We start from the raw sequence: 17789 nt of genomic DNA, 5'->3' as shown, positions 1-17789 counted from the left end.
TCGAGCTCAGGACCTTGCACACTCTTGGCGAGCACTGTGGGCCCAGGACTGGCTTCCTGTTGGCCCTCTGCGGCTGAGACGCAGCCACGTGGCCCTTCCTGCCCAGCCCCTCACGGTGCCTCTGCCCTCCTCCCCCGGCTGGGCCTTACCCAGGAGGAGTCTGCCTGGTCTCGGTTTCCTCTTTCCAAAGTTCCCCTTTTCCCCTGCGGTGTCTGTCTCTGTGCTTTCCTCCTCCTCCTGTGGGTGTCCTCCTCTTCGGGGATCCAGCCTGAGCTCGGTTATGCTCGCGAACTGCTCCGTGTTCATGCCCGAGTGGATGTCGTGGGTGGTACCCAGTATGGGGAGCCTGTGTGCACCATGTCCCAAGGTGTCTGGGATGCAGGACGTGTGTTCACCACCCTGGCTCCCTCTGTGCGCCTGGGCCGAGCGGCTGCCTTAGTCTCCACTGACCACCTCTCCCGAGGCCACTGCCCAGATGGTGCGATGCTCTCCGGACAGGTAGGCGCGGTAGCACCTGCCCTGGCTCAGGAGTGTCCTTCCTGTCTTGCAGTGGAAGATGCCCACGCCAGCCTGCTGAAGGGGAGCGGCAAACAGACGGTTTGGAGGGGCTACCTGGTACGCGGCGGGTACTGTACTATGGGGTGTGAGAGAAAAACCTGGGAGCGTGCAGCGTTGTCGGAGGCGGGTTAGCGTTAGTGTGGAGGGCGGCCACTGTGAATCTGCAGCAGCTCCCTGCGGCCAGCGCGGGTGCCCCTGTGGGCGCCGCCTCCGCAGCAGCACCAGAGTCCTCCGGGAGGCCTTTCATTGCCTTGATGCCCCCCAGATGGCTCCTTTTCATGGTCATTTTAACCTGAGGCCCTCAGCAGTCACGCTGTCCCTGACCTGGAGGGTCCGGCGGAGGACACACACGGCCGGGCAGAGACTGCCGTGACGCCCCGCGTGGGGACGGGGTGCCGAGGCAGCCGTGGGGAGCAGAGTCCAGTCTGTGGTGCCCTGGACACGTGGGCCCTCAGCTGACATGGAGGCGCAGCGCCCCCTCCCGTGCCCAGCCCCGGCTTCCCTGGCATCGGCCTCCTCGGGAGCGGAGGGTGAGGCGGGGTCTCCTCCCTCCGCAGACCACAGACAGAGAAGTCCCCGGGCTGGTGCTCATGCAGGACCTGGCTTTCCTGAGCGGCTTCCCGCCCACCTTCAAGGAGACCAGTCAGCTGCGGACCAAGCTGCCTGAGGGCCTGGCTGCCAAAATCCGCCTGGTGAGAGCAGGGGCGCCTGTCTGGCTCCCCTAAACCTCCCACGCTGCCCCTCCCCTCCCGCGACGGCCCCCTTCCTTGGCCCCTTTCACCTGCAGTTGGGCCGGGGGACTGCGTTCTACACGAGTATAGAGATTTTCTTTTCTTCCCTCACCCGTGCTTTGTTTTGTTTGGTTTGCTGCACTGGGGATGAGCCAGGGTCTTGCTCAGTTGCTCAGCCTGAGTTTAGAGATCTTCCTGTCTCAGCCTCCTGATTAGCTAGGACCAGAAACAAGCACCTCCACTGTGGCCACTCCTTGCTCATGGGCGAAATGTCCAGACTCTTGGTTCTCTGGTTGCCTGGTGGGAGGCACGTCACGGGTTTAGTGCACCAGCCTCTAGGGCACATCGGTGAGGCTGCCTCCTAAGACCTGTGCCAGGCAGCACCTGCGGAGGGGGCGTGGAGGCCTGGGAGGAGCAGGCCAAGCTTCCAGGGTGCAGCACAGGGAGTGTGCTCGGCCTCTGCGAAAGCTTCTGCTGAGGAAAAGATGATGCTTCAGATAGGAGATCTCACGTCCATTCATTGTTGATGCCCACAGTCCCAGCACTCAGGAGGCTGAGGCAGGAGGATCACTGTGAGTCTGAGGCCAGCCTGAAAACTATCCCTGCCCCTGCCATTGTGCTCCTTGAGAGTTGGCCACAGTGTTCTGTGCCCCCCCAGCTGACCTGGTGCCTGCCCTCCCCCACCTTCCTCAGGAAGTCTGGGGGTGGAACCTAAGGTGGGGTGGGCTGGGGCCTTCACAAGGTCTCCAGTGACCCCACACCTTGGTTCCTTCCCACCTGTTTGTTGTTTGAAGCTGGTTGTCTTAACCAGGCGTGGTGGAGATGGAGACGGGAAGTGCTGACGCCCTGCCTACTGGGTGTCACGTGCCCCAGGGTTCCCAGAGTGGAAGGGCGAATTCTTTGGAACAGCAGTGTGGTGCAGAGCAGCAGGACTTTTTGAGAGACAGAAGGGGCTGACGGGCTGGCGGGGGGGGGGGGCGCGGTACACAGCATGTCCTGCAGAGCAGATGGCGAAGTGGATGTGCAGAGGGACAGAACTGTGGTCACCCTGCAGATCACCAGCATAGCTGCCTGGGAAGTGCGGCCCAGTGGGAAGCAGGTCTCGGGAGCAAGAAGCTTTCTAGGAAAGGGATGGAGCAGGAGGCCGTGGTCACCGCCTGGGTGACTGGTGTCTCCCTAGATTTTAATGAAATGGGAGCGAAACTCCCTAGCCCACTAGATGTCCGTAGGAGTTTGTGTTCACTGAAATCAGTGACTTTTAAGAACAATGGAGATTAAGAGCAGAATATGTTTATTGAGAGAAAGAAAGCTTCTGTCTGAGAGAGACAGAAGGAGGTCTTAGTGGGTTGGCAGGGACTCTGTCTTTTCTAGGGAGTTTAAAGAGCAAAACCACGAGGTGAGGTGGGTCTAAGGTGGGGAAAACAGGAACTCGCAAGGTGGGCAGGAGGTGGGACAGAGCTGTGGTCAGCCAGTGAGATGAATTGCTCAGAGTGAAATTGATTAAATCAGGAGTGAGTGAGAGTGGAGTCCTGGAGCAAGCGGGATAAACACAGAACAGGGCTGGGTCCTGGCTCCTTCTGATCCCTACTTAGGATACCCATCCATCCCTGAGGTCTAGCTCTCGGGCGGGAGCCTTCGTTTTATCTTTTGTTTTGAGATCTGGCCCATAGCCGGAGGGGTCTGTCTCCTCCTAGGCTGCAAGGTGTCTGGGCCTCTGCACTGGTTCCTTGGAAGGAGCCCTTGGAAGGCCCTGCCCTGGCTGCCTGCCCGTAATACTCCGGTCTAACTCAGCTGTCTGTAACAATACCAGTTTTAGTACAGCCCCAGGTTCCTGTGGTCTCCCAGGGAGGCAGGCGTGTAGGCCGGTCTGCCAGTCTCATCCAGGCCTGGCCTCCAGCGGAGTCGTGGTGTGGTGCACTGGCTCCCAGGGGCCCAGCACTGCCTGCCTGAACGATTCCTCTGCACCTAGCGTCTGCGATAGCGGCCCTGTAGTCCCAGGGTTAGGGAGGCCAAGGGGAAGTTGGAGGCCAGCCTGGGCTACGTAAGGAGACCCTGTCTCACAACACAGAACAAGAACAAAAGATGCACTGTGTCCTTTGCCACTGGGCTCCAGGACTGTCGGCTCTGAGTGTCTGGAGCTCGGGTGGCAGTGGCCGGGGTTCAGCCACCTCCAACAGGTGAGCGCCCGTGTCCGTTTCCAGCAGGAGGGCGGGTTGGGCCTGAGTGCCACTGGAGAGTGACAGGGACAGAGAGCAGGAAGGGGGTGCCTGTGAGCCCCTCTCCCCTCCCCCCCCAGCTCCACCCCGGGGAAGCTTGTGTCCTGGTCCAGCTGCCTCAGAGGGCATAAAGCACTCTGGGTGTGGTCTCTCTAGTAAGATTGTGTATTTTAGGCAGGGCCTGGCAGTGTAGCCCAGGTTGGCCTTGAGCTCACTGCAGGCCTCCAGCCTCACCTGGGAGGCGCTGGGATGCCAGCTTTTGCTGCCAGGCCCAGCTAAGGTTTTTTAAACAAAGTGCCCTGAGGGTGCTTAGGCCACCTGGAGCCAGATGGATGCAGCCAATTTCCCAAGCAGGAGGTGAGGGGACAAGGGAGGGGGAGGGGCTCAGGCAGAGGTCACGGCCCTCAAGTGCATGGTTTTCAGGAAACTGTGGCAGCAGCTCTTAGGGACCAGGACTCGTGCTGGGCTCCGTGGGAGGCCAGCTGGGAAAGGTTCCTGGGGCAGTGTGGACAGACAGTGGACTCCTCTGTTCTGGGGACCTGGGTGGGCAAGGGCCCAAGGGAAAGGCTGGCCTGCGGAACCGGTTGGGCCAGGGCTGCTGCAGCGCAGCCCGCATGTCTGGTCAGGTGTGTGTGGGGGTGTCGGCCACTGAGGCTGCTCTGTGCTGTCCCCTCCCACTGTGCCCCAGATGGTGGCAGCAGGACACGCATCCCACTGCTGGATGCGGTGTCTCTCGTCAGGCTGGGGCTCTGGAGCCTTTGAGGGGCTTTAGGTGGGAAGCACCTAGGTCAGGGTCACTGACCGAAGGACATTGTCCAGGGAGCAGCTCCCCGCTGCCCTCTTAGCGGCTCTGGCTGGTAGGTGGTTTCGGGGAAGCCCTCAGGCAGCCCTGCTCAGCTCCCCTCCATCCAGGTGGCCCCAATCTCCAAGTGCAGGTGCCAGCGGGGTCCAGTGCAGGCTTTGTAAGCAGACCGGTCAGGTCCTAGAGCAGCAGTCAGCCGCTGTCCGCCAGCACGTGTTCTGCAGGGCCTGGCTTGGTGTGATGCTGCATGCCTCTCAGCTCAGCACTCTTGGAGGCTGAGGCAGGAGGGTTACACCTTGGAGCCCGGCTGGGGAAATGTAACTTAGTAAGACCCTGTCTCAGAGTGAACAGTGGACTGGGAATGAAGTGTACTGCAAAGGCCATCGGTTCATGCCCAGTACTACAGAAAAACGCCAAAAAAATCCAAAACAAAACAAAAAAACACAGCCAAATCATTGAAAGTTGGGGTGACTTTGCACAGGAGTGGGGAGACCTGGCCTCACTTAGGGCCACTGGTGGGAGGCCACAGTTTCAGAGTGCGCTGAGCTGTCCCAGCCACTGCTGCGCCGTGCCTTGCCCTTCCTGTGTGTGATGCCCCGGAGCTGGCCATGCTCTGTGGGCTATTTCCGGGATGCTATGTTGGTTTCTGGGGCGCAGCGTGAATTTCCAGTCTGGGGGAACGCTGAGCCCCCCAGCACTGTCCCCTGCCTTGACAGCTGCAGCTGTACTCCGAGGCCAGCGTGGCGCTCCTGCACCTGCACAACCCCAGGGACTTCCAGGAGCTGAACAAGCAGACGAAGAAGAACATGACCATCCAGGGCAAGGAGCTGACGCTCAGCCCCGCCTACCTGCTGTGGGACCTGGGCGCCATCAGCCAGGTGTGTGCTCTGTGGGGCACAGACGGGGGGCCGGGAGGGGAGATAGTCCTCCTGCCTCAGCCTCCTGATTGGCACTCCACACCCTGGGGCGGCGGGCAGGGGGTGCGGCCTGAGGCCCCCATGTCATTCAGTCTAAGCAGGACGAGGATGTCTCCGCCAGCCGCTTCGAGGACAACGAGGAGCTGAGGTATTCGCTGCGCTCCGTGGAGAGGCATGCGCCCTGGGTGCGCAACATCTTCATCGTCACTAACGGCCAGATCCCGTCCTGGCTCAACCTGGACAACCCACGGGTGAAGGTGGTCACTCACCAGGTGCGCCCACCCCTGCTTCCAGGGTGCACCTCCACGGTGGTCTAGGTCTCAGGGTTCCGCTCCCCCGGGCCTGCTCTACACGCTGGGGAGCTCTTCCTCCTCCAGGGCCCCTCCCCTGCCTGGTGCACACTGGCGGGAAGTCTTCCCCTTGCACACTCACAGGGAGTCCTCCCTCCCCTGCTCACACCTACAGGAAGTCCTCCCTCTCCCGCACATGCTCACAGGAAGTCCCCTTTCCACCTACAGGAAGTCTTCCGGAACCTGAGCCACCTGCCCACCTTCAGCTCCCCGGCCATCGAGAGCCACATCCATCGCATCGAGGGGCTGTCGCAGAAGTTCATCTACCTGAATGATGACGTCATGTTTGGCAAGGATGTGTGGCCGGACGACTTCTACAGCCACTCCAAGGGGCAGAAGGTGAGTGGCGTCCAGGGCCCGGTTCAGGTGTGGACAGGAAGTGCACAGGGCTGGAAGCCGGAGTCCTGGAAGTGTGGGTGCAGAGCGGGCGCGGTGGCACAGCCTGGGACCCCAGCACTCGGGAGGCTGAGGGGGAGGATTGCCCCGTGTTGCAGGCTAGTGTGGGCCACACGGTGAGTTCAAGGCCGGCCTGGACTGAGAGTGAGGCCGAACCAAAAAATTAAGGCATTAAACACGAATGCAGGCAGGTAATTTGCTTCATTGTCAGATACCCAAACTCCTCGCCCAGCCCTTCAATTTTCTACAGCAAAGTCACTATGAAAGTCAGCACTTAAAAGATACAGAGCTCTCATCTTGATTTCTTTATACGTTCTGATAGTCCTCTGTCTGAGGAGCAGCTGGCCAAACCTTTCCCCGTTCTGTGGTTTGTGTCTTCACTCTTGGTTTCCTTAGCTGTACAGAACTGTTTTATTTTGATGGAAGCTTAAATGTCTCGTGGCTTCCCTAGGTGAGAAACCCAGAGTGGAAACAGAGACCAGAGTGAGAGACAAGTGACAGGAAGTAGGGGTCAGATCTTTCTCACAGGAGCGGACGCAGAGTTGGGGACGGGGGCAGGACTGCGGTGTGTCCCACGTGTCCCGTGACCCGCGGGTGGAGCAGCAAACAATCAGAACCACGAGGGTGGTCAGGTGGCTGAGGCCGAGCTCACTGTGGGGTGCCCCGAGAGGGCTGAGCCTGGGTCATTGTGCTCCCAGGCCTCGGCTTCGTGCTCCACCTGCGGGTGGCACAGGGACCCCGGAGCGCTGGTGGGAGGGTTTGGTGACCAGGGAGAGAGACTCGGCACCACGAGCTAAAGCTCCCAAACCCGGCGACTCTGTGTGCTCAGAGCCACACCACCCAGCCTATGCCCTGTGATCCCTGCTCTGGGCCCCCTGGGGAGCCCCGGGCCCCGGAGCGGAGCTGGTGGTGCAGCAGGAGAAGCGGGGTCTCCAAGGGGAGGGCATTTGTGAGCTGTGACCCCGAGTGGCAGGCTGGCCGGCAGTCCCAGGGACACGGGGAGGCCGCCATCAGCCCAGGGCCTCTCGAGCCTCTCCAGGGCCGCCCTCCCTTGCCTGCTCCTCCACCTCCTCCTCCTCCTCTGTTCTCCTTCCCCCTTTCTTCGCCCTCTTTCCTCCTCCTCCTCTCCTTGTTATGTTTTTGGTTTGGTTGGAGACGGGGTCTCATTGTGTGGCCCAGGCTTCGATCTTCCTGTCTCCTCGGTGCTGGAATTACAGGTGTTCACCCCCACGCCCGGCTGACTTTCCTTTTGAAGGTATTTTAGCACAAGAGCAAAAAGCACCGAAGTCAGCCTGTTTCTCCTCTGGTGTCGCAGGTTTACTTGACATGGCCCGTGCCGAACTGCGCCGAGGGCTGCCCCGGCTCCTGGATCAAGGACGGCTACTGTGACAAGGCCTGTAACAACTCGGCCTGTGACTGGGACGGCGGCGACTGCGCTGGTACGGCTGTGCGGAGACGGGGTCACTGCAGTTCCCCCATCCGAAGGGGTGGTCGTGGTTCCCGGTGACCACTGTGTTAGTGTTTCTTGGTGTTGAGAGCCTGGTCTCATGCAGAAGACATTGCTGCTCACCACTTGCCTCGAAAATCCAGCCGGTGTGAGGGCAGGCCGGAAATCCCAGTGCTCGGGAGACTGAGGCAGGAGGATGCAAAGTTAGGCCCAGTGACCACTTAGAAGCTTAGTAAAGGCTGGGGATGTAACTGTGTGTGAAGGCCGGGTCCATGCACGCACACACAGGTGCTCGCACACACACGTGTTCAGTCCATCATTGTTTGTGTTTCAGCCTCAGCCCCTGGGCTGGGTCCCCACTCAGGGCACCTCTGTGACCATCATACTTGTGCTCCCGCCGCAGGCCGAGTCCTGCAGCCCCACAGTGATTGTTATGATCCATGCATGCACGCCGGGAGCCGAAGGGGACTGTCTGTGCCCCGCCCGACACCCAGGCAGCCTGTGTCCCACAGGGAGCAGCGGAGGCAGCCGCTACGTGGGCGGCGGAGGAGGCGCGGGCAGCGTGGCCGGTGGTCAGCCCTGGCAGTTCAGTGGTGGACTCAGCAGTGTCTCCTACTGCAGCCAGGGCTGTGCCAATTCCTGGCTGGCTGACAAGTTCTGCGACCAGGCCTGCAACGTCCTGGCTTGCGGGTTCGACGCCGGCGACTGTGGCCAAGGTACTTGGACGGCTGGGAGCCGCCCAGGCTGACCAGGGCTCGTGGGTGGTCGTTGTTGTCCAGCGCAGTGGGCCCTGTCCTGTGTCCGGCCCTGTGAGGAGTTGAGCCAAAGAGACGAGATGCACTGCATTCTCCAGTGTGCCCGGGCCACCACCACTGCTGTGGGGGGCATCTGACGGGCAAGGGGAGGGGTCCATAGGGAAGTGGTGAGGCTGGGACGTCCCTGGAGTGGCATGAAGGCGGGGGCAGGGGGTGCATTCCTGCAGGGATTCAGAGCCTGGCCTGGACCACATGATGTCAGTGACAGGCGGGGCACAACTATGCTCTGCTCCCCAATGCAGGCTCCCACGGCAAGGCCAGCACTGCGCCCTTCAGACTGTGTCTGGTTGCTGCTGGCCCTGGGGTGGTTCTTGGGGTGGCTCCCCCAAACGGTGAAAGGAAGGGGGGGAAAGCACTGGCTTCCGTGTGCGTTTCCCGCAGATCACTTCCACGAGCTGTACAAGGTGGTCCTCCGCCCCAACCAGACGCGCTACGTGCTCCCGAGGGGCGAGCGGCAGCCTTACTTCAGCTTCGCTGAGATCGCCAAGCGGGGTGTGGAGGGCTCCTACAGTGACAGCCCCGTGATCCGGCACGCGTCGGTCGCCAACAAGTGGAAGACGGTGCACCTGCTGCTGCATGGCGGCATGAACGCCACCACGCTGCAGCTGAACCTCACGCTGCAGGACGCCGCCGAGCGCGAGTTCCGGCTGCAGCTGGCGATTGAGGTGGACACACGGGAGGGTCCCAGGCCCAACGCCAGCACCCCGCAGCCCCGTGCGCCCCCAGGCAGCCCCTCCACGCCGCCCCCCGAGGCCGAGGTGCTTTTCGAGGATGTCCCTGAGGAGAAGCGCTTCCCCAGGGTCCGGAGGCTCGGGACGCCGCATGAGCCACTGCCGATGCCCCAGGTGAACGTTTCCCTGCTGCCCAGAGAGGCCCAGGCCAGGCTCAGGGTCCTGGACTTGCAGCTGGCTCAGGGTGACATCACGGTGAAAGGCTACAACCTGTCCAAGTCAGCCCTGCTGCAGGCCTTTCTCACCAGCGTCCCGGTCACTGCCATCAGCCCAGCTACTGTCACGGAAGGAAGACGGGGTCACCGGAGCCTGGACAGCAGCAGAGGCTTACAGCAGCCCCTGTGGCCAGCTCTGCCGGCAGGGATAGCGGAAGGGCACCGTCTCCACCGTCTCCTAGGTGCCAGTCCATCCCCAGTCCCGGAGGCCAGGGCAGCCGCAAGCCCAGCCCCAGGTCTCAGCAGCAGCAGCAGCAGCAGCAGCGCGCTCAGAAGGAAGCACCCGCCTCCGGCCCAGGGAGAGAGAAACGTGGCCGTGGAGAAGGAGCCCCAGGTGGAGGCGGGTGCTGCCGACCCCCGAGACCCCGCCGCCCCGCTGCCCGGGAGGAGGCTGCAGCAGGAGCTCTCCGGGAGTTACCTGGGCTTCCTGCCCTGGGAGAAGACCAAGTACTTCCAGGACCTGCTGGAGGTCAGTGAGTGTCCACTGTCTGCCTCAACTTGGAGCCGGTGCCCTTGGGAGCAACAGCTTGGCCGCTTTCGCAGGACGAGGGCCATAAGTCGCCACCCGAGGGTACTCTGCTGGCCCGCAGTGGGGCAGTGACCTCCGGTGCTGTGTGGTTAGGAGGCTGTGGGAAGCTTTACCACCGTGTGGGTGTGTCGTGGTTTTGGTCCTGTGCAGGGATGACAGGCGTGCACCCCGCCTGAGCCCTAAGAGAGCCGCGCCCTTGCAGGAGGAGGCGGCGCTGAAGACCCAGCTGGCCTACCTCACGGACAGCAGCCACGCCGGCCGGCGGCTCCAGGACACCTTCGCGGACTCGCTGCGTTACGTCAACAAAATCCTCAACAGCAAGTTCGGCTTCGCGTCTCGGAAGGTCCCGGCGCACATGCCGCACATGATCGACCGCGTGGTCATGCAGGAGCTGCAGGACATGTGAGCCCGCCGCCTGCCGGGTGGCCCCTGTGTGCGGCCTGGCCCCGGCTCACCGCCCTGTGCCCGTCCCTGCAGGTTCCCCGAGGAGTTCGACAGGACGTCCCTGCACAAGGTGCGGCACTCTGAGGACATGCAGTTTGCCTTCTCCTACTTCTACTACCTCATGAGCGCGCTGCAGCCGCTCAACGTGGCCCAGGTCTTCGACGAGGTGGACACGGACCACTCGGGTGTCCTGTCGGACCGCGAGATCCGGACGCTGGCCACCCGCGTGCACGAGCTGCCGCTGAGCCTGCAGGTAACGGGGCGATGTTTCCTGTAAGTGCCCCTCTTCCGGATGGCTCTCAGTGTGACACTGATCGCAGGCATGTTGCACGCTTATGGGTGTGTCACACGAGCCTGTTCTTACACTAAAGTTAGAACCAAACCTGAAGTTGGTGTTTTGTGAGATGCTTGTCTGGCTTTTGAGATGTGGACTCGCTGTGTAGCCCAGGCTGGGCTCGAACTTGCAGCAGTCCTCCTGCCTCAGCATCCCGCATGCTGGGATGACAGGTGTGCACCACCACGCCCAGTGAGGTTACTCTCTAGGGATTGAGCACATATTTCCTGGGGAGGAGGTGGGCACGGGCACCTCCACGTGAGGCTTGTATGTGGGGTCTGGGCTGGTGCACCTGTGGCCATCAGCCCTGCCTCTGTCAGCTTCCCCTGCTGGAAGCCTTTGGATGCCCTGGGCACCCGTGGGGAATGGGGTCCCACGGGCCAGGCCCTGCCTCTTCACAATGGGGATGAGGCATGTTTGCATTGTCTCCTGCTCTCATTGGAGACCTTTATGTTTAAGAACCATGTCAGAAGCCAACGTGTGCTAGGCATCTGTAATCTCACTACTCTGGAGGCTGAGGCAGGAGGATCACACTGCATTTGAAGCCAGCCTTGACCATATAGTGGGTTTCAGGCGTTTTGGACTATTCATTGAGACCCTGTGTGGAAAAGCCACATGCAAAAGAAGTCAGGCAGAGCACGTCTGAGGGTAGTATTTAAGCCGTTCGTGGAAGGTTTTATGTAATTTATGTTTAAAAAACCGTGATCATTGGTTATAATGCACGCAACAGGTTTACCTTGTATTTTGCTGCGTTAGGATCTGACGGGTCTGGAACACATGTTAATAAACTGCTCAAAAATGCTTCCCGCTAACGTCACTCAGCTGCACGCTGTGCCGCCCACCCAGGAGGCCTACTACGACCCCAACCTGGTGAGTGCCGGGGTCCCAGTGGGTGACCTGCGGGCGGTGTGCAGTGCATGCTGGGGTTCCGGCAGCAGGCGACCGTGCCGGGTCTTCCAGGGGACGGCAGCCCCAGAGAAGTGGTTGGTGGGGGCGGTGCTGTGCCTCGAAGCCCCGGGCTCCCCGGGCGGGGTCACTGGGAGCCCTGTGACATCCAGCTTGTGATAGAGCAGAGGCGCTCCCTGCCTGGAGTGAGCCGGGGAGTGGGTGGCACCGTGCGGACAGTGGGCGTGAGCTCCTGATCCCGCCCCGGGCACACGTGTGAGTGTGTAACGCAGCCCGACAGTGGAGTGGTATCTCAGCTGTGCTTTTCAGTGACCTCCTCTTGGGAGTTTTCCTAGCTTTGACTCTCAGGGTTACTTATTTAGCAAGACCATGTCTCAAGATAAAAACAAGGTTTGGGGATGTAGCTCAGGTTAAAGGCCCTGAGTTCAATCCCCAGTACCAAAAAAATGGAACAGGAACGCTGGAGTCACAGTGCGCACCACCAGCCCGTCAGGGCTGTTTTGACGTAGTGTAGTGTAACTTGCAATTAAAATAAGACTTTACACACAAGCTGCCGTCCCGGGCTGCAGCGTGCCAGGACCACATTAGAACGGATGCGTTATCCCCCATCCTGGCGTTTGCTGCCCACTTGCTCTGCCCCTGGCCCGAGGGCCCCTTGTCATGTCGCCCTTGTCCCCGTCCTGTCTGAATCCCCTCCCTGCGCTTTCTCGCAGCCACCGGTGACCAAGAGTCTGGTGACCAACTGTAAGCCCGTGACCGACAAAATCCACAAGGCTTACAAGGACAGGAACAAGTACAGGCAAGTGACCCCACCGCTGCGCTCAGGGCTGGAGACCAGGCCGGCGGCTTCTCCGTGCCACAGTGCCTCGTTTAGTTTTGATGTGTTTGAAGAAGGAAAGCTTTACCGTGGTTCGCAGTTTGTGCAGGTTTCTGACCCAGGGCAGCAGGAGAGGTGCTGTGGGGGGAGGAGGACACGGACCCGCAGCCACGTCCCCAGTGATCCGTGTCCTCCGCCAGTGCGTGTCCTGCTCCCGTGACCAGGCCCCTCCCGGAAGCCCCATTAGGAGCCCACAAGGCTTTGGGGAACAGCCCGATACCCACCGGGGCTTCTGCCTCCAGCCTGTCAAGCACTCATGCACATTTTTTGTGCAAAATGCACTTAGTCCACCTCTGAGAGTCGGCACAGTGTTTCCTCTGTGAAGCTTTCTTTGTAAAAGTCACGGTGAGCTGGGCGAGGTGGCCCACACCTGTCATCCCAGCCCTCGGGAGGCTGAGGCAGGAGGATCACCATGAGTGCAGGACCGGCCTGGGCTGCGTAAGGAGACAACAGACGACCCCCCTTGTGAGGCGGTTGCCTCAGCAGTGCTGAGCCAGTCGTTCTGTGGATGTGGGGCACACGAAGTGGTCACAGTGCTCTTTCTGCTGACCCTGTTTGGTATCCCTGCGAATCAAATGTGTCACCTCTTTCTTTGTGTTTGGACGACTAGGTTTGAGATCATGGGGGAGGAGGAAATCGCGTTTAAGATGATCCGAACCAACGTTTCTCACGTGGTGGGCCAGTTGGACGACATAAGGAAAAACCCCAGGTACGGACTCGCGTGGGCTTGCCGCTGTCCTGGGTGGTCTGTGGCCACCTCAGTTAGCACGCGAATGTGAATAATTGGCCCCGCTCAAGTGCCCTGACGTCCTCCCAGGCAGCCCACACTGCCAGGCTCTTATTTGCTGGTGAAAGGTAGGAGGAGGTCAGATGTGTGTGCTTCCAGAGGTACAATGAGGTTTCTTAGTCTCTCCTATCGCCACTCAGAGCAGATGGGCACAAGAAGGTCCCCAGAAGTCGCAGACCGGGGAAACACATGGGGAAAGCATTTTAAGAAAAAGCCACGGTCAGGTGTGGTGGGGCATAGCTGTAATTGCAGCACTTGGGAGGCTGAGGCAGGAGGATCGCTGTGAGTTTGAGAGCAGCCTGGGCTCCAGAGTGAGCTCAAGGCCAGCGGACTCCAGCATGCAGGAAGCCCACTGAGTATTTGCAGCGTGGCTCTTGCCTCTGCCCGGGTACCTTGATAAAAACAAGTTAAAATCTACTTTTTGAAGGGTTTCTGTTGAGACTGTTTTTTTTTTTGTTTGTTTGTTTGTTTGTTTTCTACTGGTACCAGGGATCGAACTCACGACCATGTGCTTGCAAGGCAGGCACTTATGCCATTGAGCTAAATCCCCAGCCTCTGTTGTGACTGTTTTTACGCATTTGTTTTGTTTTGTTGAGTCAGGGTCTTGCTGACCTTGGCTTCCTGACACTTCTCCTGCCTCAGCCTCCTAAGTGCAGGGGCTTGATAGCATGCCTGGCTTTGTTGTTTTGAACTTTAGGAAGGAGCTGTTTCAACATTTTCACAGACAAACACACAAAGATCTTGGTATATAAAATGAACACTTTGTATTTCGAGTTTTTTACATGCTGTTGGAAGTTTCTGGTTTTGCCTCATTTGAATGGAACTTTTATTCGTAAGTGATGAAAGTTGTAAAAATTTTAGATACAGTATTTTTAAGATCATGATTTTTTTCCTTACAAATCAGAAAAATATCTTTAGTGCTTGTTTAGTTTCTTTAGGGAGCCAGGGAAAAACCCCAGATTTCCTAAAAATAAGTCTCTCCCAGCCATGCAGGCAGCCGCTGTCTGCACCTACTGTGTCTTGGGTCTGGCTTGTGAGAAAACTTCCCTGAGGTTTTGGGGCCCAGTTTGGGCGGCTTGGGGCCTTTGCACCAGTGCTCTGGGTCTCCCGTGGTCTGCAGCAACTTGTGGGCTTTCACCCCCGTTTACTTTGTTGGACTCAGACCACAGAGTTGTTCTCCTTCCCAGAGCCGCGGATGGCACCCAGGGGTGCCTTACCTCCAAGCTGCAGTCCCGGCCCTTTTTTATTTTTCCAGACAGTTGCATCAAGTTGTCCAGGCTGCCCTCCAGCCTGTGGCCTTCCTTCCTCAGCCTCCCAAGTAGCTGGGACACTGCCAGGCACGACTGGATGTCAGGACTTTTTTTTTTTGGTCTTTTTGAGACAGGCTCTCGCTGTGCAGTTCAGGCTGGCCTTAGACTCCCGTTGTAGCCCAGGCTCCTGCCTTGGCCTCCCGAGTTCACAGGTGTGCGCCACCACACCCAGCTTTTCAGGACACATTGATCCCTTTTGCAAAGTGCCTGGGACAGGCGCAGTCTGGGTCAGCTTCCTCTGCCCCGCCGGCCTCCTGCTGTTGCAGCTTCCCCGAGGCCACAGGGCCTCGCGTCCCAGAGCTTGGGCACCGCCTCCCTGTGCCGCCGCTGTGCCCTAGCGCCTGTGTCCCCTCGCTTCACTCGTTCCTTCCTGGTGCAGGGTGCCACTGGGGCTCAGGGTCTGAGTGGTAGCACAGCGGGCTTCCACACGCACATCACTGTCTCCGCGGCGTCCATCTGTGTCTGATCCTGTTTGTGGTGTTGGCTTTTTTATGGTACCGAGGATCGGACTCACAATTTCACATTTGCCAGGCAGGCGCTTAGGCCGCAGAGCTAAATCGCCAGCGGTGTTGGCTTTTGGAAGACAGGGCCTTGCCATGTCATCCTGGCCGGCCTTGAACTCACTCTGTCGCTCAGGCTGGCTCTGAACCGCTGCGATCCTCCTGCCTCAGCCTCCTAGGTGCTGGAGTTCCAGGTGCGCACTGCTGTGCCGTCTTCTTTCATCCGAATGCACCCGCCCCTTCGTCACTGCTTACCAAGCAACTTCAAGTCAGCCTCATTTCATCCGTGTATTTTTAGTGTGAATCTCTTTGCTGTAAGGACCCTTAACACAGCACGTGGTCACCCTGAAAGTCAGTAACAGTCTCTCCCTTCCTGGCCCGTCCGGACAGTGAGCGCCTTCCCCCTGGCCTTTTATCAGTCCTGGGCGTAGCTGTGCTGTCAGATAAATGCGGTGCGGCTGACTCCGCGGGCTTCTCTTCTGTCCTGTGCCCGATGAGCTCTGCACTGATCTTGGCCCTCTGTCCCCGCTGTAGCCCTGGGCTTCCCGGGGTTTAACTCTGGAGTCCACCCAGGAGCCCGTCCATCCCGGCCACAGTTATCCGGCCCTCAGGGGGTGACTTTTGCCTTGAAGCTCTCAGGGAGTCGGCACTGTCACTGCCTCTGCCAGCTCTGGCCCTGGCAGCTCAGCGGAGGACGCTGTCACTGCAGCCACAGCAGCGGGAGCCGTAGCTCTCTGTCATCTGCGGCTGCCGTCACTTCAGAGGGTTTGACTCGGTCCTTACAGACGCGTTCCTAGCACCAACCCCGTGTTCCCTGACTGACAGCATTGTTGGCTGCCAAGTTCAGGTTGCATGAAGTAGATGTCATTCCTGAACCTGCCACCCCGCGCCGCCCCAGGCGGTGCACCCTGGCTCTCTGGCTGCGCAGTGAGGAATTTCTGAAGCAGCGGGTGACGGAGCAGGGCTCCCGGGAGCCCCCGTCAGCCAGTGTACAGACACGGCATGGATGTCCTTCAGAAATACTCTTGGAAAGCAGGCACGAAGGCACCCACCTCCATCCCAGCACTTGGGAGGCTGAGGCAGGAGGATCCCAGCCTGCGCTACAGAATGACTGCAGGGCCAGCCAGACTGCATAAGGAGACCTTGTCTCAAAAAACCGAAAGCAATCAGCAACAAACACGTGGGGTGCCTATCGCCCACTCTTCCGTTAGATTGAGGCCCTGCCGGTGAGGCCTGGTAACCCCCGCTCTGTCGATGCAGGAAGTTCGTCTGCCTGAACGACAACATTGACCACAACCACAAGGACGCGCAGACCGTGAAGGCCGTGCTGCGGGACTTCTACGAGTCCATGTTCCCCCTGCCGTCGCAGTTCGAGCTGCCCCGGGAGTACCGCAACCGCTTCCTGCACGTGCGCGAGCTGCGCGAGTGGTGAGCCCTGGCCTGCCCGCAGCCGCCCAGCGGCCCTGACCTCCTTCCCTTCCTGTTACTCACCCTGTGACTTCTTTCTGGAAACACAGTAGAACGTGCACTGTGCTTTGTTAGTTTGGTTTGGGTTTTTGGAGACAAGGTCTTGATCTGTAGCCCAGGCTGGCCTTGAATTTGTGTCCTCCTGCCTCAGCCTCCCAGGTGTTAGGGTTGTAGGTATGTACCCCACACCTGGCTTTTACTGCTTCTGATATTGGAAAGACATTTTCTGGCATCTTAGGGACCTGAAAAAAATCGCATGCCTGGGGTTTTGGTTTAGCTGGGATTCCTCACGGTATCGGACTGCTTGTAGTCAGCACAGAAGGGAAGGGCTGGCTAGCCAGGTGGTCATGAGGGTGCCAGCCTGGCTCAGGCGAGGGTTCGGGAGCCCTGCTGGAGCTGTTAGGGGAGCCGTAGGACCACGCACGTCGGTGTCCTGGACAGGTGACCCGAAGGACAGACAGGTGTGGAGAGCAATGGCTTCTGCAGTCCTGTCTAGGTGGCACCACCCAGGCCGACCAGTGCCCTGCCTGGGCAGTGTCCTGGTCCTGCGGGCTCAGCCTGCACCCCGCTTTTCCCCACAGGAGAGCTTACCGAGACAAACTAAAGTTCTGGACCCACTGCGTCCTGGCCACGCTGATCATCTTCACCGTCTTCTCGTTTTTTGCCGAGCAGGTGAGTGACAGGGGTGTCACCAGCATCTCTCAGTGTGTCTACCCCACTGTGTGTGCCCCGTCCAGGCAGCCTGACCTGGTGGCCGCTGTCCCGTCACCTCTGGCCTCTGATGGAGCCAGCAGGTGAGCTCAAGGCCTCCCTACCTGGCCCCAGCCCACCTCGGAGCCCCCGGGCTTCCAGGCTCCATGCTCACCCAGTCTCTTTGAACTCCTTTGAGTGGCACTGGTGTCCCCAGGCTGAGTGTCACCGAAATGCTGGCAGTCAGTGTCCAGTTGCGTTTCCTGTGCCCTGGCTGGGTTCTCCCCTGTGCCCCTCTTCTGGTTCCTCTACCTGCTCCCGCATCCCCCTCTGTCCACCTGCATCCCCCTCTGCCCTGTCCAACCTCTCCAGCCCAGCCCTGGGTCCCCGGCTCACCTCCCCTGGAGATGAAGGAGGCAGAGGCGGGCTGAGGAGGATGCGTTAGGCTGCAGGGCGAGGCTCTTGGGGAAGTGTTCATACCGGCTCTGGGCTCCAAGCAGCTGCACAGGCTGATGATTCTCAGAGCTGTAGGCTCGGCCTTCTGGGCAGCGCTGCTGAAGGGAGCTTGGAGATGGCGAGTGGGCAGGAAGTGGCTTGGCCCTGGCCACCAAGGACGGAGGCGTCAGCCCCTGGCAACCTGGGGCGGGAATCAGAGGTGGCAGCTGGGAGGAGCTGCTGGGGCACAGAAGAAAACAGGGTCTTCTTTCTCTCATTGCTAAGACAAAGTGCCCGACACCCCGGTTAACGGGGCAGGGTTATTCGGCCAT

At 59.7% G+C, this 17789-nt stretch overlaps 1 protein-coding gene across 1 annotated transcript in view; it reads left to right on the top strand.

Moving 5' to 3' along the window:
- The window catches only part of Gnptab (N-acetylglucosamine-1-phosphate transferase subunits alpha and beta), a 28387-nt gene that overhangs the window by 8579 nt on the left and 2019 nt on the right, over nt 1-17789 (top strand). Inside the window, exons 6-20 of the mRNA XM_003475915.5 lie at nt 551-615; nt 1116-1250; nt 5024-5185; nt 5317-5496; nt 5743-5913; nt 7286-7409; nt 7930-8133; nt 8614-9647; nt 9910-10109; nt 10185-10404; nt 11242-11355; nt 12105-12190; nt 12879-12977; nt 16126-16293; nt 16914-17004. Coding sequence (XP_003475963.1) covers nt 551-615; nt 1116-1250; nt 5024-5185; nt 5317-5496; nt 5743-5913; nt 7286-7409; nt 7930-8133; nt 8614-9647; nt 9910-10109; nt 10185-10404; nt 11242-11355; nt 12105-12190; nt 12879-12977; nt 16126-16293; nt 16914-17004 — 3053 coding nt within the window. The remainder of the gene's footprint in view (nt 1-550; nt 616-1115; nt 1251-5023; nt 5186-5316; nt 5497-5742; nt 5914-7285; nt 7410-7929; nt 8134-8613; nt 9648-9909; nt 10110-10184; nt 10405-11241; nt 11356-12104; nt 12191-12878; nt 12978-16125; nt 16294-16913; nt 17005-17789) is intronic.

The sequence above is a fragment of the Cavia porcellus genome, unplaced genomic scaffold, assembly GCF_034190915.1.
Source record: "Cavia porcellus strain 051 isolate PalLab524CR breed Dunkin Hartley unplaced genomic scaffold, mCavPor4.1 scaffold_8, whole genome shotgun sequence".
Classification (NCBI taxonomy): Eukaryota; Metazoa; Chordata; class Mammalia; order Rodentia; family Caviidae; genus Cavia; species Cavia porcellus.
The sequence above is the reverse complement of the archived record's forward strand: the minus strand, read 5'-3'. Positions and strand labels throughout refer to the sequence as shown.